The sequence below is a fragment of the Volvox carteri genome, assembly GCF_000143455.1.
Source record: "Volvox carteri f. nagariensis unplaced genomic scaffold VOLCAscaffold_95, whole genome shotgun sequence".
In the NCBI taxonomy this organism is placed as follows: Eukaryota; Viridiplantae; Chlorophyta; class Chlorophyceae; order Chlamydomonadales; family Volvocaceae; genus Volvox; species Volvox carteri.
Genome location: NW_003307638.1, coordinates 295,689 through 317,480, shown reverse-complemented (window position 1 = coordinate 317,480; position 21,792 = coordinate 295,689). Strand labels below are relative to the sequence as shown.

At 56.0% G+C, this 21,792-nt stretch overlaps 4 protein-coding genes across 4 annotated transcripts in view; 1 reads left to right on the top strand and 3 right to left on the bottom strand.

Moving 5' to 3' along the window:
- Positions 1-2,194: 2,194 nt before the first annotated feature.
- Positions 2,195-8,184, bottom strand: VOLCADRAFT_99797 (uncharacterized protein; the record flags this gene model as incomplete). Its single annotated transcript, XM_002958461.1, has 8 exons — positions 2,195-2,280; positions 2,650-2,917; positions 3,123-3,388; positions 4,248-4,428; positions 5,131-5,541; positions 6,054-6,185; positions 6,787-6,891; positions 7,822-8,184. The coding sequence occupies 8 exons, from the start codon at positions 8,182-8,184 to the stop codon at positions 2,195-2,197; spliced, it is 1,812 nt and encodes a 603-aa protein (XP_002958507.1).
- Positions 8,185-10,175: 1,991 nt separating this feature from the next.
- nuoS4 (NADH:ubiquinone oxidoreductase 18 kDa subunit) lies at positions 10,176-11,861 on the top strand (the record flags this gene model as incomplete). Its single annotated transcript, XM_002958479.1, has 4 exons — positions 10,176-10,367; positions 10,437-10,546; positions 10,642-10,839; positions 11,275-11,861. The coding sequence occupies 4 exons, from the start codon at positions 10,176-10,178 to the stop codon at positions 11,324-11,326; spliced, it is 552 nt and encodes a 183-aa protein (XP_002958525.1). The 3' UTR covers positions 11,327-11,861.
- Positions 11,862-13,479: 1,618 nt separating this feature from the next.
- Positions 13,480-17,630, bottom strand: VOLCADRAFT_99795 (uncharacterized protein; the record flags this gene model as incomplete). Its single annotated transcript, XM_002958460.1, has 8 exons — positions 13,480-13,626; positions 14,185-14,310; positions 14,467-14,553; positions 14,990-15,037; positions 15,336-15,443; positions 15,917-16,014; positions 16,671-16,801; positions 17,557-17,630. The coding sequence occupies 8 exons, from the start codon at positions 17,628-17,630 to the stop codon at positions 13,480-13,482; spliced, it is 819 nt and encodes a 272-aa protein (XP_002958506.1).
- Positions 17,631-18,043: 413 nt separating this feature from the next.
- Positions 18,044-21,792, bottom strand: part of VOLCADRAFT_108163 (uncharacterized protein) — a 7,743-nt gene continuing 3,994 nt past the window's right edge. Inside the window, exons 5-10 of the mRNA XM_002958459.1 lie at positions 21,493-21,595; positions 20,998-21,222; positions 20,370-20,531; positions 19,647-19,769; positions 19,004-19,204; positions 18,044-18,536 (exon numbers count right to left, since the gene is read on the bottom strand). Of these exons, the coding sequence (XP_002958505.1) occupies positions 18,399-18,536; positions 19,004-19,204; positions 19,647-19,769; positions 20,370-20,531; positions 20,998-21,222; positions 21,493-21,595 (952 nt within the window). The 3' untranslated portion in view covers positions 18,044-18,398. The remainder of the gene's footprint in view (positions 18,537-19,003; positions 19,205-19,646; positions 19,770-20,369; positions 20,532-20,997; positions 21,223-21,492; positions 21,596-21,792) is intronic.

The window sequence follows — 21,792 nt, the reverse complement described above, 5'->3', positions numbered from 1 at the left end:
GTACCAAACAAAGACAGGGGCGGAGGGAAGGCTGCAGCAAGGATACGAATGAGGAATGAGACCTTGCTCCAGACTCCTCCCCCCTCCTTCAACAGCCTCAAAACCAGCACATAACCACACGCGCCAGGTCATCCATCCAGCGGCCATCCGGGACCAGACCAAACGAAAGCCATCCGCGTAAGGCCCCATCTCTCCGAAACCAACGCGTCTCCTTCAATCACAAATGGACGACGAGGACGACTTCAACACAACATTAGTGCATCATCACCAAAAACTATATCTCACGTAGGGAACACATTACCCACCTAGGAAGCCCGAACCATCTAAACGGGATGCTCTACATGCTGTTTGGCACACAGCCCTATCGGCGTGCATTTGCAGTTTAATTTCGGGCAACCCCACACCATCAGAGGAGTCCTATACTCCAACCGGGAATCCCTGGGGTAGCGGCTTCAACCACTGTGTGTCCTGCCCTCGGCACGAAACGTCCTCACCTCCAAAAGGTCCTTCCCTCACCCCCGGGCACAAAACATTCATCGACTCGAAAGCTGGGCCTCGTGCGGGCCTCATGCCAATGTGCAGAGAGCCCCAAGGTGCCAATGGAGCATTTAAACGCAATTACAACACTTTGCCGCGCCGCAACAGAGACACGCAAAACACACATACATACAGACGGACAGATAGATAGACAACACCTACTACTTGCCAGAACGTGAACGTAGACCAGACCGCCATTAACATCCTTAGAACGGAGAGGTGCCGGGGAAAGCGGGGGGGGGGGAGAAAAGCGCAGCAGACAACGTCCGCCCGCCCACATACCCCAAGTGCAAAGACGCCCCAGGCCCGCGCGGTGGCGTTTCCGATGATTGCCTAGATAATCGCCCGACGCAAAAATTCCCTGACCTGGCCACAAACCTCTCCTCAGTTGCCGTACTGTACTGCTGCTGTGTGTGCCAGGACCCCATCCCTACGTGCCCGATCCTCCCGGAGTGCCACCTCTCAGCTTGGACAGCTTGGACGCAGCTTGTGACCGGGATTTCCGACGCAACAGGATGCAGGAGGAGCCGCGGCGGAAAGCCCCGAATCCTCGCGTCCTTCACAACAAACTGCCCAACCCAGGATATGGTAGGATGGGTTGGGTTCATCTCACCTGTGCCGTTCTCCGCCCACGCAGCCCGCGCCGACGTCCCACTCCGCGCAGCGGCAGGAAACACAAAACGCAAAACACCGCGGGATGATGCCGACGACCTTGCCAGAGCCAGTCAGCGCCGCCGCAGCGGCGAACACCCCCTCCTAGCACGTCATATGCCTTTTCCTCGTGCCCCACCTTCGCTAATGCCAACCCCCAACGTTCTTGCGAATGCGTTTTATGCTGGCAATATTTTGCTGGCTGATTTATGACACAGACACACACATATACCAGTAATGAAGGGCCACGCCAGCACTACCACCTACCATCATCTAACTGGCCAGAACCCCCTCAGCACGGCCCAAATCGAGTGCGTGGGATCTTGACGTTACTCGAGTGCGGAACAGAATACACATCGACACATTCGCCAACTTTGCGCCACCGGGCTTTAAAATTAAGTGCGCGACTGCGAATCGAACACGGGTACACGGGGGATGGGGCTCTGGAATGCCGATTGGGTGGGGCTAAATGGGCGGATAGATAGACGGGCCGTTTTTAAGAGGCGGACGACGAAAGCCCTCCGAAACCACGAAAGGAACAAAAGATGTCAGCAGAGTGAGGCTGTGAGGGGTAGGGGCGAGGAAACAGACTGTGAGCTTTCCCCCTTCGCTGCTGAATCCATCTCCCCCCCCCTCAGAGGCTTCACGCATATAAAGCGTCAATGGACCTGCGAACATGCAAGACCACCCAAAGTGCGCATGAAACAAATCTCCCATTGCGAGAGCGCTGCTCGAACACATTGCCTGTGTAGCTAGAAAAAGCCATTATGGCATATAGAGCCCCTAAGACCTTCCTTTGATGCGACTGGTAGCGAACAAATCGACGCGCAACGCATCCCACAGCACCGTGCGCCGACCAGGGAAGCCGGGAGCCCGCAGGACGCCAAAAACAACCAGACGGGGCGCCAAGGCACAGCCACGGCCAGACCGCGCCGCGCTCCTTTTTGAGCCTTGAGTGCTGGCCAATGGCCCACCCACTGCAAGACGGGAGCTGCAGCCGCCTCTCTCATACCTCCGCCTGCGCCCCGCCCATCGCCACCATTAGGTGTTGTTGCGCAGTGTCGTACATGCCGCCGCCAGGTCCGTACATGCCTGTATGTATCAGTGCCGGGTGCGGGGCGGCGGAAGCCACGTACTGCACGGGGCCGTGGCCGATGCCGGCGGCAGCGGCTGCGGCGGCAGCGGCTGCCGCGCCGCTGGCCATGTTGATTCCACCGATGCCAATCCCAATGCCCAGGTGCTGCTGTCTCTGCTGCTGCTGCTGCTGCTGCTGCTGTTGTTGAATATTGAGGGCAGCCAACTGGGCCGCCAGCAGCGATGGATCCGCAGGATTGTTGGCGCCCAGGTGCGCGGCGGCGGCAGCGGCAGCAGCGTGCATTTGCATGTGGGCGTGCAGAGGCGCCACGTGGTTGCCAAATGGCGAGGCCGCAGGGTTAGCGAACGGGACGGTGGAGAAGGCACCGGGGGAAGTGGCGCTGTTGGCGGCGGCGGCGGCGGCTGCCGCCGCTGCGGCGGCGGCTACCTGCAGCCGCTGCCCATTCGCGCTGCTATTGAAATTGGCGGCGGCCCGGCTGCCTGCGGTGCCCGCGGCGGCGGCGGCTGCCTGAATGATTCCAGCACCGTTGCCGGCGGCCGCTACCGCTGCATGGTTCCGGAGCGCGGCGGCGCCATCTTGCGGTCCAAATGCGCCGAGATGGCCGCCTGCAATTCCCAGCGCGCTGTTCTGTGCCTGTAGCAGGGAGGGAACGAGGACACGACGCAATCGTAAGAATGCCCGAAACAGTGAATCTTCCTAGTCACCACGAGCGGGGATAATGACATGAGACGGACATCACCAACAGCAACACAACATTCCATTACCAAGCTGCAGACTCATTGCCCAAAGCATAGGAACATTCCTTTCAGATTTTTCAACAAATCTCCAACGTCCCCACCTGTTGCTGCTGTTGTTGGACTTGTTGGACTTGTTGCACCTGTTGTTGCTGTTGTTGCTGCTGCTGTTGCTGGCTCTGCAACGCAATTTTCTGTAGGTTGAGCATGGGGTTGTCCTTCGGATTGAGCCCGTGGCGCCGCGCAAAGGCGTTTGACATGCGCGGCGCAGTGAAGCCGAACATACTGGCAGCAGCGTTGGGCTGGGTAAGGTTCTGATTGCCCTTGCCACCCGACCCTGGCGTGCCACCCGCACCTGAAGAGCCTTTGCCTGGTTCAAGGATTCAAGGATGACAATTCATATCATTCAGGATTCAGGAAAAAATAAACAGCAGTTGTCCGCGTCCCAAGGATTTAGGCATCAGAGAATGTACTTGGGGGTTCGGGGGGGTGTAGAGCAAGCGCGCCTGCATGCGCCTCAACATGCCCGGTGGCAACGAAAGAGGGTAAACTATATCATAGATCATAGATCAAGGGACAATCACCCTCCAAGGAACATCGGCTGTGGAATAGAAAAATCTGGCTCATGGAAAGAAACCGTGTCGTCGTGAGAGCCGTTAAGGAGCGAGCCGGAGGTGAAAGCGATGGACGGAAGGTTGCGGGCCCCGCCTTGTCCTTCACTCCCTTTGGGGCGGTGTCCTTCACGAAAAGCGCAACTAGGAACTAGGAACTAGGAACTAGGAACTAGGCTTCAGCCATCAAGGGTGGGAATCGTTTCAAGCCTCAGCCCTTCCAGGCGGCGGCGGCGGAAGGGCTGCGGTGGGAGATTTGCACATCTGCGCTGATGTCAATGATGATGTTACACATGACGTGGAAACGGCAACAACATGAATGGAGTTAACACACGCCATCCGCTCAGGCCCTCGCCTTCGCTAAGCCCAACCTCCGTCTGAGGAGGAGGGACTGACTTTGAGTGGCTGGCTCACCTTCCTTGCCGCCGCCGCCGCCGTTGGCTGTCGCTGCCGGCACCACAGCCAGGATGCCGCCTGCCACTACCCCGTTACCGTTACCGTTACCGTTGGCGCAACCGCCGTCCTTGGAGCCGATTGAACACGAGGGCGAGGGCGAGCCGTTGGCACCGCTGCTGCATGAGCTGCTGCTGGTCCCAACCGCCAAACCGTTGCCATTACCGTTGCATGCCGACGTCATCATGACCATACCCCCACACCCCGACCCAACCAACCCGGAACCTGGCCCCATCCCCAGTTGGAGTTGTTGCAGCATGCCACTGCCGCTGCCATTCAGGGTTCTCGGAGAGCCGCAAGATGGGCCAATACCGGATGACGTGCCGTCCGAAGAAGTGCTCGCCGGCTACGGAGGGCGTGGGTGAGGGAGTCGGGTCAGGTTAGATCAATGCGGGGACCTAGAAAAAGGGGAGAATGGGAGGAGCTTCTTCCCGGGCATTCTCCTCTACCCAATCCCTACTCTTCTTGCACAACTCGTGCTTTTTCCAAACCCCTAGGTGAACACTTCTACCCAAAGTGCTAAAGCCTTCTTCTCCCCGTCCCGCCCTGTCAGCTGACCGGATGGCCCAGGCCACACCAGCCGGTCCCTTACTGGCGGCGACAGTTGTCCCCTAACCCCTGACAATTACATTATTGCCGTTATTTTGATAATTATCATTATTTGTTCATATTTAATATGCTGCAAATTAAATTATTTATTACCTTATAATAAAAATTGTTGTCAATATTTGTTTGATCTTTAGATTAGTTCCCAAAAATGGAGGTGTTAGCGCGCACACACACATACACTGCCCAACCACACTTCCCAACCACGGCGCCCTCTGTCCAAGGTTCGCAGTTGATTTCCGGTTCAAGGTGGGCCCCCCTACCCCACTGCGTCCCCCCTACCCCACTGCGTCCCTCGTAACTGGCGACGTCCCTCGTGTAGTTCCACACACCCGCACAGCCCACCACTTGAGGCAGCAGGTCCCTTTCCTTCTCCTATCCCAAATCCCCTCCGCCCTCTCAAGCCTCCACCCGCCACAAGTAACTCCTGGGGGAAGCTCACCGGAAGTCCCGAGGATGCAGTGGACAGGAGAGACCGCCCCTCCGGCCCCGTAACGGCCATAGGGGAGCCCACTTGCACCGGAGGGGGGCCCCCAGCCACGGCGCCGTCAGCACCGCCGCCGAGCGCCATCGCCGAGGCGGCCGTCATGGAAGTGGAGCTTTGTAGCGCCGACGATGTACCCGACGATGCAGCAGTGGCGGCAGCAGCGGGCGGCTTGGCCAGGTCAGCTGGGCTGGGCACCCAAGTGTAGGTGGGCGCGCGCAGCTCCGGAAGACTGTGGGCGAAGAAGCACACTGGTCGGTGGCAGTTGGCGCCGTCCTTGCACAGCTGCGTGCGGTAGCGAGAGGGATGTAGCCAGCACTCGAACACGCCGTGCGCATACGGGCACACGTCACCGCGGATGCAGAAGCCCTGCGGAAGGAAGGAAGAGGCAGCAGATGAGAGAAGGGGAAAAGGGGATTACATGCAAAAAGCTAAAATGCAAAGATCAAACTGACCGAAAAGAGGGAGAGCATGTGAGTGCCACCTTGGTGAAGAGCGAGCGCAGACAACATTATATATCAGCTGTCGTCAGCTGTTATGTGAGGCCGGCGGACAACCGAGGCGCAACTTTACACATCAGCGCAACTTTCTCTACACATCGACCCTCCCCCTCTCCCTTCACCTTTTATTTCCTCCTCTTAACCCTCTCCCCTCAGCCAAAAAGCAGCACCCCCCAAACAACCTCTCCCCTCCAGAGAAACACCTATAAATTCCAGCACCTCTGAATCCAAGCACACTCCTCCCTGCAGCCCCCGGCGTCGCTCTCTCCCTCTCTCTCCCCCTCCTCCCCTCCACGCAGCTGCTGCCCTACCACACATCATGGCCTATGGCCCCCACGCCTCATGCCGTCGGCACTATGTCCTCAAACCACCGCACACTACCTGCTTGTAGTCTGGGCATGCGAGGGCACAGTACTTGAACTCCCGAGGGTCGCGGCGGCGGGCGTTCTCGGTTGGGTGCGCGAAGGGGCAGGCGCGCCAGTCGTGTGCGTGGCGCTTGGAACAGCGGAGAACCTGCGGTGCACGAGTGGTGCACGAGTGAGGAAGCCAAGAGGAGAGTAAAGACTCTGTGGAGGAGGGCGGGGCAGAAAGAGAGCGAGGAGAGGAGAGTGCATCTGCGTGTGTGTATGTCTCTGTGCGGGTTGATATGAACATAGGACGCGAAATGGGTGAGGGAGGGTGATCGTCGGTGAGGAGGCCGTAGAAGAAAGACGAGAGGAAAGCCGATCCCAGGTGGAGGGATGGAGCGATGAAGGGAGTCAACGGAGTTGCGGGAAGACAATCACAAAGAGTATTAAAGGACCCGTGATAGGCGGGTGTTTGGTTCCAGGCGCCATCACCATCACCACCATCACTGCCGTCATCATCACCTCACCATCATATCACCATCGCCACGTATTCCGCAATTCCAAGCCGCACCCGCGATACAGAGAAATGCTTCGATTCAAAAAGCCCAAAACCAAAAATGCAGGAAGGCACCGGGCCACGGTCCCGGACACGACGGCACACGGCCTGCACAGCCTGGAAGCTCTGAACCGCATCGGCGCTGCACATCATCATGCGCACGCACATGCCGCAAAACAACGTTAGGACATTGTACGGTCAAAATAATTACCTTGAAGTTAAACATGCGGAAATCGTCGGTTGAGTACTCGGGACGAGTAAGATCCGTCGTACTGTACGACGATCCCTCCGAGTCCGCCACTGAATCCTGCGCACCCTGGAGAGCCAACGGTGTGATGCGATATCGGTGCGTATGCGCGTCTTCAAGCCTTGATGGGTCTTTTGATCGGAAGAGCATACAGACCATGTTAAGGACTGGAACGTGGGGGCATGTGTCATGTCACAGATGTAACGCCTTGATTTTGCCCAGGTCACCAAAGGCTGCCGTTTGCTAGGATGCATAACGTTGTTGTCCTAGCGGCGTTGTTGATTTGCCAAGGAAAAGCCTTCTAGGATCCGTCCCCACTTTTTTACGCCTAAAAACGAAACCAGTTCTGCAACCGCGCAGGATTGGGTAAGACATCGTACAACACAAAAATGCTTTTCCCATATCCCTATGGCGACTGTAGGAAACAGCCTCACGGCATGCCATCTGAGCGGATGGATCGCAGAAGCTCACGAAACACCAGGGTTAACTGCAACGCAGTACCTTCCGTACCCATGTTGCTGTGCGAGACTACTTGCCTGCCTGTTGACTCCCCGCACTGCATCCGTCCCCGTAAAGCTTTGCGTCTCTGTTGTTGAGCTGCTCCGGGTACTTGATGAGGGATGCGAGTCTGCGTCTCGCATCATGGCCAGCGCAGTGGCGGCCTGTGAAGACTCTCCCGCAACGGCCAGCTGCGATCGGGTGAATACATACGGAAAATAGAAAAGCACCGTTTGTACCTTCGAAAACTTTCTTCACGTGAAGACGAAAGGACAGGGTAAGCTTCTTACCGCCTGTATGCCGCGCATCCAGCTTATACACGCAATGCTCATGTGACAAAGACTTCAAACGAATGCTAAGGGAGGAGGGAACTGAAACAGAAACATAATTAGCTTCCGTAGCGTCACCATAAAGCACATTGTCGAAAGCTGCCATAGTATGAGCCACCCCCGAACGGCGTATATCCGCATACGACACGCGCAAAAGAATTAAACTACTTACATCGTAAGCAGTAAGGCCATCCGCGCTCTTGCGGCTTGGCTCAGCGCCGCGGGCCAGCAAATATGCAAGGACTCGTAGCGAGCCAGCATGCGCTGCTATCATGAGCAACGTGCGTTGCTTGACCATGACGGAGGTCTTGGCCGCAGCTCCATTTGCATCCAGAGCTCCATTTGCATCCCCACTCCAGTGCAGAATGAGGAAAAACTGGTGAAGTTTACTGGCGTCAGCCTCTATGGCTGCCTCTACATTCGAAAGCTTGTCCGAAACAACATCCTGAAAGAGAACGGTGCTTTCATTCTTCAAGGGCGTTGCGGGACCTCCATTGGAGGCAATTAGATAATGGCCTATCACCTCACTCTCCATTATCTTGAGAAAAATATCATTGTATGAAAGCGAAGATGAAACTCAAGGGTGAAGGACGGGATGGAAAGCATCCTGATTGCAAACCGATTTGGTTTCGATCCTCTGTACGGGGCTCCATATAATGTTACACCCAATCATCACTGTGCACCCTCGAAAGACTACGATTTTCCCTCCGATGGATTCAATTTTGTATAATTGTTTTGTTTGAATAAATTAACATCCGTTTCACCGCTAAGGCACGTCCTGGTCTTGCTGAGCTGCCCCCGCCTCAGCCCGCGCTGCGCTGCCGAACGCATTGCCACAGGGGAACCTACGTCGCAAGGTAAATCTCCATAAATAAACACGGCAGGAATGCAATTTCGATTGTAGAGAGGCGCCAATCATCAAGGCGCCTCAGATCGTCAGAGCACGTCCAACCTTCCGCGGAACCACCTGGTGCCCATGCAGGATGACACTGCCCTTCCCGGCATTCAGCTAGCTTGTCAAGTTTCATGAGCAGGCCAAAAAACTATAAGCGATGGTCTGCAGAATTCTGCGATGAGAAGAATTTGAAAAGCATGTTTCAAAAGAGCTGCTTTAACGAGGGAATGTGTCGCATGCGTTGAACATCACTCCACGCCGGTATACTTTCGAATCACGCTACCGGACTATAGATTATTTTTCCCGTTGCGCTGTGATTTGGCAGTAGTTATTACCAACGCCACAAAAGGTGTACGCGGAGCTTCCTGCAACCCGCTCGCATGAGAGTTTGCGCATTTATCAGGGGATCACGTGTTTCCATTCACTCCACCACAACGAGGGTTTGGGCTTGAAGGTTGGCCTGAGGCGCCCTCGCTTACCCAGCAAACCATCCCACCCAACGAACTACCCGAGTAGAGCAACGGAAGCCTCTTAAAGGGCACAGCAGCAGCTCGTCACCGCTGAACCAGTATGTCATCAAAGATTTATCCTGGTCCACAGAAATGAAATTAGCTACGTAATCCAGGAATCCGCATAGCGAAGCTCGGCAGATGACATCATTCTCCCAAGCCTTGTGGAAAGGTGTTGAGGGCCTACCCGGCTAGCATGTTGGATACCGCGGATACCGTTGGCACCCGAACCGTTCGGGCCGCCTATCAGGCGGTCAGGTTCACCACCACATTCTTCCAGCGGCGTCATAGTCAGGGGGTCTCTGTCGGCCTACATGCTCGCTAAGCCACCATCGGCACATCCCGTGCAGGTTCAGGCCATGGAGGTGGTCGAGGCGTCAACGCCAGAATCAGAACCGAGCAGGGACGCTTTAGGTGTTGCTAATCAAAGGGGCTAATTAAAAACGCCGTGGCTGCTCCGACAAAGCTGGCACGGGGACAGTGTTTGTGACAGGAGGTGACGGGGACAGACTTTCTTCTAGTTCTTGGGACATGCTTAAACTCCCACCCATGCATCGTGCAATCTTGTCCAAATGCTGGGCTCGGCAAACATATGCGTGTCGTGGCTGTCTCATCACGTGCATACATGCGCAAACCTCTATAATCGACCTATGTTTTGGTAATTGGTATCCGCACAACACCACGGTTGCTGTGCCACAGACTTAGGCTTTTTTTATCCTGCAACCCTGCTGGAACGAGCGTCTTCGGCGAAGTCCTGTACTGCATTTTCATTTGCAAATCACCTACGGTAGCCATTTTTTGTCATTTTACTACATACGTACGGCAAGTTTTAGTTGGACGTGCGGCCTTGGGACTCCTCATGCCTTCGCTTCCTTGGCGGGGCTGGACGGGGTTGCGGCAGCCCGCTTGGGCCTTGCACGTCATGCAAGCACGATGTGGCGATCGTTAGAGAGTGACGGTATCAGCCCAAAGACGGCACTGTATCGTGGCTAAACGCCGAGGCGGGCGAACGCTACAAAGAAGGTTGAGTGTGTACGGCTTTCGTACGGGCTTTGTTTTAACTCCGAAAATTTCCGCAAGTGTAGTTTTCTTAGCCGCTTTTAAAGGGTCGTGTAGGACACAATGATGCAGCGTTTGGTCTCAAGTCTGTTGCCACGGACGCCAATAGGCTCCGCTTGCTACGCCACTGCGGTGTCCGATTACGGTGTTGCGCTCAAGAAGGCAGCAGAGCTTATCACACCAGCTGATGCGTCCATTCAGCCAAAAGAAGCAGGCTACACGACCGGTGTTCCACTGAGCACTTTTTCGCGGAATGTGAGCAAAGTGAAACAATCACGGCGTTTATATAACAGAGAATATATAAAACTTCCTGTCTTTTTGCAGGCGCGTATCTATTGCCCTGCGCGAACTCCTTGCCAATCGGGGCTTGGCAGGACTGTTGACAACGCCAGCACCACACCAGTTTGGAAGATTGAATTCGAAACACTGTCGAAGTGAGAAGCTGGGCGCACCTATCATCGTGTACTGGCTGGATAAAGACCTGTTCGGTAGTCAGTGCTGATGCGTCCAACGGGCCGGTTCGACGCAGGTGGACAAACCCTTTGATGGGATGGACGTCGACTGCGGACCCACTGGAGAACGTCGGGCGGGCGACGCTGGCGTTCCACACCAAGGAGGAAGCACAGCGTTTCTGTGAGAAGCACGGTTGGAGCTACACCGTGGACGTGCCCAACATCCGCCGCACTGTGCGTCAAAAGCGCTACGCCGGCTACGGTGACAACTTCGGGTAAGGGGCACGTGTGTGCGCACGGAGAACACATGCCGTACGGCTTTTTCCCAGTCAGTTGCAAAATGCAGTCACCCACAGGGCGAGCAGTGGGCGCGAAGCACCGCTGCGCACGCAATGGCTGTCGGCCCGAACTGCAAACCAAGGACGTGTATCAGATTAGGCTACCGCACGTGCATCCGGGGTTGCGTGTGTTCAGGGCCATGTGGGTTGATCCTCGAAGTCTGCAACTCTCCTTCCACACACCCCGGGGCCCTGAAACTGGGTAGAAAGTATGCGGTACTGCGTGTTCAGGTTCAGGTTCGATTCTTGGGGGGCCCCGCGGAGCAGGATGTGAGATGGCTAGGGATACCTCCTCCCCGCCTAATTGCACGGGTTACTAACTGAAGCCTAACTGTTCCGCTGTACCTGCAAAACGCTCGGGCATGTCCGCAGTATCAAACGCAATGGCGTCCCTGACCTGTCTACGCTTCGCTCGAACCGCTGAGGGCCGCTAGGCACGGCGACCGCGTTTGCAGCCTTCCGGGCCGGCAGCATCCATCGCGCTGACAGTGAGAGGAGCCGCGGATGGAGCAGGGTGGTTGTGGAGGCGAAGAGCAGGGTTATAACAAATTTGTTTTTTAGGAGCGAAGGGGTGAACCCCCGAGGTCCTCAGCTTACTCCCGTGACGTCGTGTCCAGAGCGGCTTTATGGCTTATTGAAGGAAAAGAATAGTGGTTTGCTCAAGCAGGCTAAGGGTATTCGGTGAATTCACTTTGCTGTGAGCATGGAACCTGTGACGTGGTGCGCGACACGTGTTATGATAGCCCGCGCGTGTTCAAATAGGCGTGAGAGGCGGACACGTGGGTCGGCAAGTGATTACGGTTGAGCTTGAGAGGTTTGCCTTGTGAGTTTTAATAGCTGCGTTATCTTGGGATGTCTGCGTTATCGTGATATGGGGAACGTGTGGGACAGGGCTGTTAAAGATAATGCAGGTCCGCGAGTGGACGCATGGGCAGGCCAGAGATTTCCAGGGGTGGGGTCGTCTTCTACCTGCGCTGCTATTTAAATTGTAGTAGCTGGCATTGGCCCGCACCGAGACCGGCGTGTTGCCCAACCTGGAATGCCCTCTTCTCTTGTTTAGTGATAACAAAAATCAGATGACACGCACATCGCCAATCTTTCGAGTGTTGTCTGTGTTGTCGACTGTCTCGACAATCATCGCACGCACGTCACGCGACTCTTCTAACCATCCTCCTCAACTCTGGACAGGTCTACACTACCTTGCGCTCCGCTGTCGTACGTACGACACTTTGAAAATTTAGACTACTACAACACGATGAGAGCGTCACAGCAGCCCCCATGCAGGCTGTTATGCCGAGCTACGGAAGGAAGACTTTGTTAAGCAAATTCACATGGGCATATGTATTTCCGCGGCACATGACCAAAACATCTATAGACCTTACTCTACGGCCGTGAGTGAGAGTAAGCTGTAAGACCGCATGACAGTACCGTCGCCTAATCATCGGCGCAGCAGCAGGTAGTCAAGCAGACTCGTAATACTATAGTCAATGTGGTCACGTTAGGTGGATTTGGGACACGACGTGGACGCATAAACTCTCACCACTCACACATAGACAAACGACAATGAAGAATCTGAAGAAGAGTCACGTCCCCTAACCCTGCCCTATAACCACCGTTCTACGGTTTGACGTCAACCGCAGCTCTATAATTAGTTCAGTAATGGTGAATCTGCGGTTTTGCGGTCGTGGGTGGGTCACTTAGGAACAAAGCACTAGGGCGACGCAGAGCTGATTCGGAACCTACAAAAGGCCGTCACTCGTGTTAGCGGTGGTGTGGGGCCCCTTAGTCAGTTGTGTTGCAGCCGGCCGCACAGCCGCTGCCTTCTGCCGCCGCTGCACGTCGCAACAAACCGACAACGAACTGACAACAACGAACAAAGCAGCTAGTCGTCACCGCAACACGTGACGCGACGTGACGCGCAAAGCAAAGGCTAGGACCCTCCAGGCCAAATCTGAACTCCATCCGCTGGGCGAAATTGGGGAGCACCCCGCCTGCTAGGCTCTTTGTCCCCTCTCCTGCCGTAGAATACATTTGCACTGCTAACGAGCTACTTGCTGCTCCCGCTTCCTATCACTGGCGCAATGAAGGAAAAGCTGCTTCACCGCTGCCGCGATACCCTGCGTTCTTGGTCCATGCAAACCGACCCATTGCGTGGGTGGATAAAAGTCTACTCAGCGTCTCTTTATTCCTTTCTGTATCTAAACCCCTGCAGCATGCATGAAAACAAGCCTGAGACTGCGCCTGCACCAAAAACTCCAAGGCTGGGGAAAGAGCCCCTCCGAGCTGCTCGCAACCTGCGCTACCCAGAGCTTTCCCTCCACATAAAATAGAATAGCGGCGACGGACGCGGGTCGCTTAGCAACAAAAGACATCCTACACCTCCGCACCGCACCGACCTAAACACGCTCACCACCACGCTGACGCTCCTGATCCGACGCACTCCGAGCACCGCCCAACACGCATCACATCGCATCCTCCGAGTCCACGACGCTCATTACCTTTCCACAGCTGTCCGACCCTCCTAGCATACAAGCCCTCCGTACAGGATCTCAAAGAGGTGGTCCCGCGCTCCCTGCCTCACGGAGTGGCTGCCGCCGGTTGCACATCGGCTGCACCGCAGGCCACCGCCGCACGGGCAGCCTCCCCGAGCGAATCCCCAGCACAAGGCTCCCCAGCTGCAACGTCCCGCGCCTGCTGGCGCGCCGCGGCGGCCTCCGCACAGTCCTGAGGACATCAGCCCAGGGCACATCCAGGGGTGGACATGGTGGCAACAGCCGGGGTGATGCCGATTGAAATCCTTTGATGATCCTTTGAATCTTTGGACGTTGGACGTTGTGACAGGGATGGTGCAGTAGAGCATCACGCAATCAACGTTACATCTCCTCAACGTCAAAACCTCATCGCGCTTGGTAGCGTTACAGCAGCGTTCACTCCAAGGGTCGGGGACCCTTGCGTAAAACGAGGAAAAAACGGCGACAGGATGCCGAAGAGGATATGGTAGGGTTGCGCGAGGAGGTCAAGGTCAAGAGATACTCATCTTATTCTATCCAATCACATTCTAAAATGCTACCACAGGCCCCCGCACGCTAGAGCGAACCACCAGCCCACCAGTCAGCTGTCCCGGTTCCCCACCCGCCCCCGCTGTAGTAGCTGGTACACAGTACGGCTCTACAAATACGCGCGAAGCGCGATACCACCAGCATCTCGAGAGGCCTTTTCACAGCGGCCAGCTACTGCACCCGCTCCCCAACCTCTACCGTGCGTACGTGCGTACGTACGTACCGCAATGAGCATGTCGTAGTACAGCAGCGAGGACTCAGCATGCGGCAGCAACTCCGAAATGAAGTCCCGAAACTGACGTGAGCCGGCTCCCAACAGGCTCGGCATTTTCATGGCCTTGATGCAATCCTGGGCGCAGCGACAAAAGAGTGCGAGAAGGCAAACTTAACCACCATCGATGTCGACGGCGGTGCTCCACCAGGCCTATGCGAAAGGCTCCATGCATGGGCACGAAACCCAACAAACGTTTTGCACGTGCGCGCGCTTTCGGGAACCCTAACCCACCTGCAGCATGCCTTTCATGGCATTATGCGATGTCGCGACGTCCTCGGGCTCCAGGGATGCTGGATTGCTGGCCAGCACACCAGTGGCCTGAGAGAACAGTGAAGGAGCAGTGGAAGGGGAAACAGTATAATGATATAGATGATATAGATGATGGTGATGCAAAAAGAAACATAGGAACAACTGTTGACGTCCAAAGCCCCAACTGCTGGAGAGTCCGAAGCGAAGGGGCAGGGGGCGATGAGAGGAGATCAGCCGCCGACGCAGGCTCACAAAGGCGGACGTGGAGGAACGGGCCCGGACATCCACATCAACACAGACCCGGGATGGGCAGGGAAATATGCAGGCGCACACGCACACGTACACCTCGGGGGCTCAGTGGGGCATGTGCCCCGTAGCACTAACCCTTAAACCTGAACAGGACACGCAAAATGTGTTTATGTATATTCACCATACATAGGTACGTACGTACGTACGGGCAAAACCCAACCACCTGTCAGCCATTCAGTCAGTCAGTCGCACTCACCTTTGCCGCTGCCTCGACCCGCTTGTGGATGGTAATCGGCAGCCGCTCCTGCGGGGAGGGAGCGAAGGAAGGGGCACGAGCGAAGGAGCAGGTATGGTGTTGTGAAGGACAGGAGATGTCTGCATGCATGCCCGTACTGCTACTTGCTGAATGCACTTCAAAAAAACAGCACAAATTAATAACCCCGGCATTGCTGGAGTCTGCGCAGCTGGGTGCATAAAGCTATAAAAACTGCTGCAACGCTGCAAATCTTTGTATCCCGCCTGCATCGATGCCTGCACGAGGTCTTCCCCATTCTTTTTCCGTCCCTCCCTGTCCTCCTCCTCCTCCTCCTCCTCCTCCTCACATGCAGCTGCTTGCAGCGGGTGACTAGATCCGCGCACGTGGCGGCTGTGAAGGGCGGCAAGGCGAGCTCCAACTTGAAAAGCTCGCGTTCCCAAGCCTCGCCAAATATCTGAGTCGACCCCAAGGACGGATGGTGGGGGACGACGGAAGAAACAACTTTATCAAGGGTAGGTTAAGAGTAAGAGCCGGGGGGGCAGAGGAGAGGGGGCTGTTAACCTTGTTGCCAGGAGCAGGTGGGAGTGTCCGGTCCGGAAGGGGGCAGTTAGGCTGCATGGGGGCACAAGGAGGGCTGCATGGGTGCGCCCGCACGCGAGCGGGAGAGAGGTGAGGAAGAAGGCCTCCTGCAAGGCAAGTTAGCCAACATACTCACGGCACCCACGCCCAAGACATCCCCCGTGTTCTTGTGCTCCTCCCGCTTCCGCGCCAGCTGCGCCTCCATCCAAGTCACGTCGTATCCGTTCCCCCTGCCTTAAAAAAATCCACTTACAATGAAGGGGGCCTGATTCTCCTGGCTCATCACACCCACCGACTCCTATGCTGACCCATCAACCCCCCGGGCCCCGGCCCCGGCCCCTGCCGTACCTCCATAAGCGCCCCCTCTAGAAACGGTCCTACCACCGCTTCCAACGTCTGGCTGCCAGCCTCCACCATCAAGGCCCAGGTGCTGCAGCTGTCAGTGCCTGAAGGGCGATCGTGAGAGCGAAGCGGTGGTGGTGGTGGTGGTGGTGGCGGAGAAGAAGGGGGAAAGACAAATCGCTGACGATTGAGGCAGATACCAGAGATAGACGGATTTATAAAAAAAAGAAGGGGGAAAAGATGAACCACGAGCGAATGAAGCTGCTGCCAAGGGGGAAAGGAGCCACCACGCGAGCCGGAAGCTACCCAAACGCGGACGATACACAACGTTCACGAAAGGGCGGGCGCTGTTGGACCCTCTCCCTGGTTGTCGGGAAAGACGACGTGACCCAGATGGAAACACCGGACAAGAGGATGAGGATATGCTTGCAACCAGTACGTAGCGCGTCGTGCGGGACGAAAAAGCAACGATGACGAAATTTAGCCAGTCACGCCTAAATCGAGGCCTAAATGCCCTTCCGGAAGATGGGCTGTGTAATCAAGATGAGGATGAGCAGTAGACATGTGGAGTTAGGTACGTGTGTAAAACATGGGCTCGTAGGCATGGAGGCAGAGGCATGGATTCAGCTAGGAATCCAGATCTAGGAATTCAGATCGACCGGATCCAGATCTAGGAATTCAGATCGACCGGATCCAGAGCGGCCAAAAAAAGTCATCGCGGATTGCGGGTACACCGTTTCATGGACGAGCGGGCACTCACGCGTCCGGGGTGGTTGCGGGAAGGCTGGCGTGATGAAGTGGGAGTTATTGGCCGCGTCGGCATCCGCGTCGGTGACCGATTGGCCTTGCTGGTCGACCGTTCCGACGTTTGACAAGTACGGCGCCCGGAGCCTGCCGTTCAAGGCAGCGCCGGGTGCAGTCGCCGGCGCCGCCGCCGCAGCAACAGCGGAAGAGGAGCCGCCGCTGGTATATCGCAAGCCAGCCGTGCCGCTAGCGCCGCTAGGTGGCCTTCCTCCGAGGCTCATGCCGTTGCTGTTCAGATATCGTGCAGCGCCGGCCCCGCCGGCGGCGCCCCCGCCGCTGCCACTGCCGCTGCTACCTGTGCGTCCGCTCACGACGTTGCTACCTCCACCGCCGGACCGCTCGGTACTTCGCTGTCGTCCACCGCTGCCCCCGCCGCCGCCGCTGCCGCCACCGCTGCCCCCGCCGCCGCTGCCGTTGCTCAGGCGCGATAGGCTTCGACGAAGGCCGCTGGCATTGCCGCGGCTGCTCCCTGCGCTCGGAGGCCGGGGGAAGCCGCCGCCGCTATGTCCACCGCCGCTGATGCCGCCGCCACCGTTGTGCCGCCCCACGGGAGCACTCCATTTCGTGCCGCGCTCTGTGACTGATCCACGGTGAAAAGCCTCCGGCTGATGCCGTTGCTGCTCGTAGCCTTGCCGCTGGTGGTTGTTGGTGGTGTATGGCGCCCGGGACGTCTTTGGCTCGGCCCAGCCTTGATAGCCGTAGATGGGCCCTTGGGGACCTGTGTAACCTCTGCTGCCATCCTCACGGTAGGCGTGGTGCTGCCGGAGGCTTAGCGGCGGCATGTCGAATCGCTGTCCGCGATCGTCATAGCTGAATTGCTGAAGTGGCCTACCCGGACGAACCTTGGCCGCTGCGTAAGCGTCGTCATAGTCATCGTAAGAACGTGGTTCAGCCGGCGGGGCCATGTTGCGGCCATTTCGTCCGCGCCAGGACATCCTGCCGCCAAAGTAGGTAAGAAGACTGATGTTAAAACCTAAAAGGTGCCGGAAAGCTGCCCTAGAATACGCACCGCTACCTAACAGCCCTTGCAGTACTTGGGTTTGTTCCAAGGGCCGATGAGCTGCTTTCTGCGTCCAACCCGACAAAATACCGGCAGAACAAGCAGCCGTGAGGCGGCAAATCCCGCTGCTTCAAAAAAAGGGAGGGACCTGTTGCACGGTGTAAGTTATGCTTTTGCACTGAGCCAACTATAATAACATTTTGATCATCAAATACACTAACATAAGCATATTTGCAGCTCTTCATGCATGTTGTCCAACTTCACGGCAGGTCGGAATCCAGGCTGAATCAAAGTTGTCCCCTCGATGCAACACAGGCGTTTGCAGATGTAACAGCATATAATTACAATCTGAAGTAAAGAGAATACTTAACACGGATCCCGGTCTTGTCTGTGCGGGCCCTCCACCGTACTGTTAATAAAAACACAAAACATTCGAACGTGATATACTAAGCCCTCAATCCCCAAGCCATACACAAAGCCTTACAGGCATCCACAACCTGTGTCTTACCAACATAACCCACAACAGGAACAGCTCTCTCGAAGCCACAGCCAACTTGTTGCCCCAAGGGCTGCCCCATCCGAAGAAATCGGCGCCCTTTTAACACCGAGAATGAAGGTTCCCTAAAGTACCCCATCAAGATACCAACGCACAGAACATACACCATCAGGTTCCCGAAAGCGCACTTAGCGCCCAAAGTTGGCGTAATCCCGTTCCGCGTTGTAGGGTGTCCACACGATCTTGGTGGGGTCCACCACGAGCCCGGGCCCTCCAGCCGCCTTGAGGTGCTTCTCGATCAACTTGGGCGCCGCACAGATGACGTGCTGCGACGTGCGAGCGGGATGGGCTAGGCCGTGTTGCAGCACCCCGCAAAAAGCCCAGGCCCACAGATTTAGCAATAGCAACTCGGCATTACCCGCCATCTGATCTACTAGACACGCTTGAAACTCGGGTTTATGAGCTGGCGAACACTCGTCGACAGCTGGCAAACAGCTTCATGTGACTGCAGGCCATGTAAGCACTGACAAACCCGACCCGCCCAAACCCGGTAGGACAAGGAGCCATTAACGCAGGCTAACCTTATAACATGCCCTGTGTAATATGCCCCTTAGCGCTGCAGCCTGCAATCCTGGCGGGTGCTGTTGGACCTTCGTCCCCGACCAGATCCCACAAAACCGAACAGACGCCAGACGCCCACCTAAGCCACAGTCGATATCCTGAGCCCGAGATCCTGAGCCCACTACGGTTCCGTGATTTGTAACCACCACTGCGCGCTGTCCCATCCGCCTACCTGACCCTTCTGGTACTGGATGAGGCCGAGCGTCTGCAGCGTGTTGATGATGTCATCGGGCTTGATGGCGGTAAGGTCGGACAACTCCTTGATGGAGATGGACCCCTCGGCCTCGCGCAGAATGGCCAGTAGCTCCCGGGTCCAGTAGCCGTGGTAAGACACCCGGCCCAGGTCCGAAAGGGGCCGCTCTGGGGTGCCAACCTGAGGTGTGTGTGTATGTGTGTATGTGCGTGGGTATGTGTATGTGCGTGAGTATGTGTATGTGTATGTGCGTGTGTTTGTGTGTGTTTAAAAAAAAGGAAAAGCCGCGAAGGGCATGGGACAGGTAAGATATGCGTCGTCAGCAGAAAACATACGATGTGCGTTTACGAGGCATCTGCATTCGAACGGATCATCACCTACTTTCCGGCGTGTGTGTGCGTCCGTATGCGTGTATGAATGAATTCTCTTACTTACGCGCATATAAATGCATATGTACATATACACATAGACATATACATATGTGTTCGTTCCGGACGGACGGCAACAAAAGCGCGTCATTTTCTATTCTCTGCATACATCTTCCAGTAGTAGTTAAAGGAACCAGCAGTACCTCTGCACCCTACACCTGCTAACCCTCGTGCCTAACCCGCCGCATACATACCTTGCCCTCGATCTTGGACAGCTCATAGCTCATAGAAATGAGAAATTTGCCGTAGCCCTTGCGCTGGTAGGCGGGCAGCGTTAGGATGCAGGCCAGATTGTACCCCTCCTCGCTGCACTTCTCCTGCGCGAAGAGACGAGAGCAGAGAGGAGGACGGGGGGATAGGGAGTCCAGGGAAGGGAAGGGAAGGGAAGGAAGCCATGTGTTCGTGTCGTGGTACCCGCCGCCCCCTACAGACGAAAGCGACATTACGTAATGCTAGTGCACGACTCCGCACAGGGCAATAGTCATCCAGGGGAAGCACGCATGAGCTTAGAATTCCTAAGGGTTTTAGGGTTTCAAGGTTCTAGGGTTTTAAGGTTGCTGACAGCAAGAATACGCGCTCTGGAAAGGGGCGGGGAGGGGTGGGGTGGGGACGGGAAGGGGATGGAAAAGTTGCGCAGCGCGCCTATCAGCGCTGCATGATCCCCCTGGTCCAAACAGCCCCAGCCATGTTGCTGCCCGCCCGCCGTACAACAGCCTCCCTGCTGAAAACCGCCGACACAGCACAGGGAACCAATGCGCCGGAGCGACCTTCGGCACCGGAAATCGATGCCAATTTGAATCACTGCCATCGGGGCCAAATATCATCGAGCCGCAATTTAATTTCTTTTTGTCTTCTGCCGGCCGTTTGGTTATATGCCCGCTTATATATATTATGCCCACAGTCGGTGGTCTCAGCACCTTGGAGAAGTAGCCCACGATGTGTGCACCGCGCTCGTCGAGCTCGCAGAGGATGTAAAAGAGGAACAGGTCGACATCGTAGTAGAGCGTCTTGTGGTCCAGGAACAGTTTGGCTAGGTAGCACAGATTCTGGCAGAACGCCTTCTCCTTCTTGCCGTCCACCTTTCGGGGGATGTTAGCGGGTGTTTGCGTGGGTGTTGCGTGTGTGTGTTATGTGTGCATATATGTATGTACGTATGTGTGTTGGCAAAGAGGGAAGAAATGTCGCGAGGTGCGGGCCGTCCAAAGTTACAACACCTTGGGTGCGGGCCGCCATAACCCCCGAGCTAATGTCCCCCGAGCTAACATCCTCAACCCCCCGAGCAACCGGGTCGCCAGGCGCCTAGCCAGGGATGCAGGAGGGCCCATTACGAATAATCCGACTTAGGGCACACAAACAGACACACATATACACAGAAACATATACATATATACATACATATGTATACATACATATGTATACATATATATACACATATATACACATATATGTATACATATGTACATACATACATATGTATATACCGCATGCACCTGCACCCCGGCGCATCCATCCGCGAACGGCACATCCACCCGCTCACCCGCTCACCTCGAACATGCAGATGTTGCTGTTGCGGTAGATTTCGTTGCCTGGCGGGTGGCGCATGCCGCACTTGCTCATGTGCCGGATCATCTGCGAGCGGCGCTTGAAGAAGTGCAGACTGAACTCGCAAAAGTAGAGCTGCTTGCAGTCCTTGTACTCGGGGGGAAACGGGGAGAAGTACCAGGTATCCATCTGGTGACGTCCCAGCTCGATGGTCTCGATGTTCTTGACCTGAAAGTGATGGTGATGGTGGGGGCAACGATTATGTTTATTATACGATACTCGTATTAATACATAAAATTAATATGAATCACGATGATGATGATGATGATGATGATGATGATGATGATAATGAGGAGGGGGAGGACGATGATGCAAGGCGCCAGCAGCCGATGTCCAAACCAACAACAAAACACATGCAACCAAGCCACCCACCAATTGGTTTGGTGTAAAAACACACCCATTTAAGAAGCCATGACGCGCCCCCCTTACCCACCCCACCTTGGTGAACTCCTCATGCTCGCGAAGTGCCGTCGGATCGAAGTCCGCATGCTCGCTGTCGCTCTCGTGCTCTTCAGCCGCCACCTTCTTCTTCTGACCCTTCCTGCACCGGGGGATGGGTGAGGAGAGCACCGGCAACGGGAATTTTTCGCCGTTAACCGTTAACGGTTGGCAGCAGCAGCAGCAGCGGCGTGGTGTTCCCTGTCCTTTCATGTCCCCCCCGTCAAAGAGCATAGAGCGTAACGGGATCTCCCCCGCCCCGTCATTGCCGCACCGCCGGCGCCAAGTGCACAGCCCTCC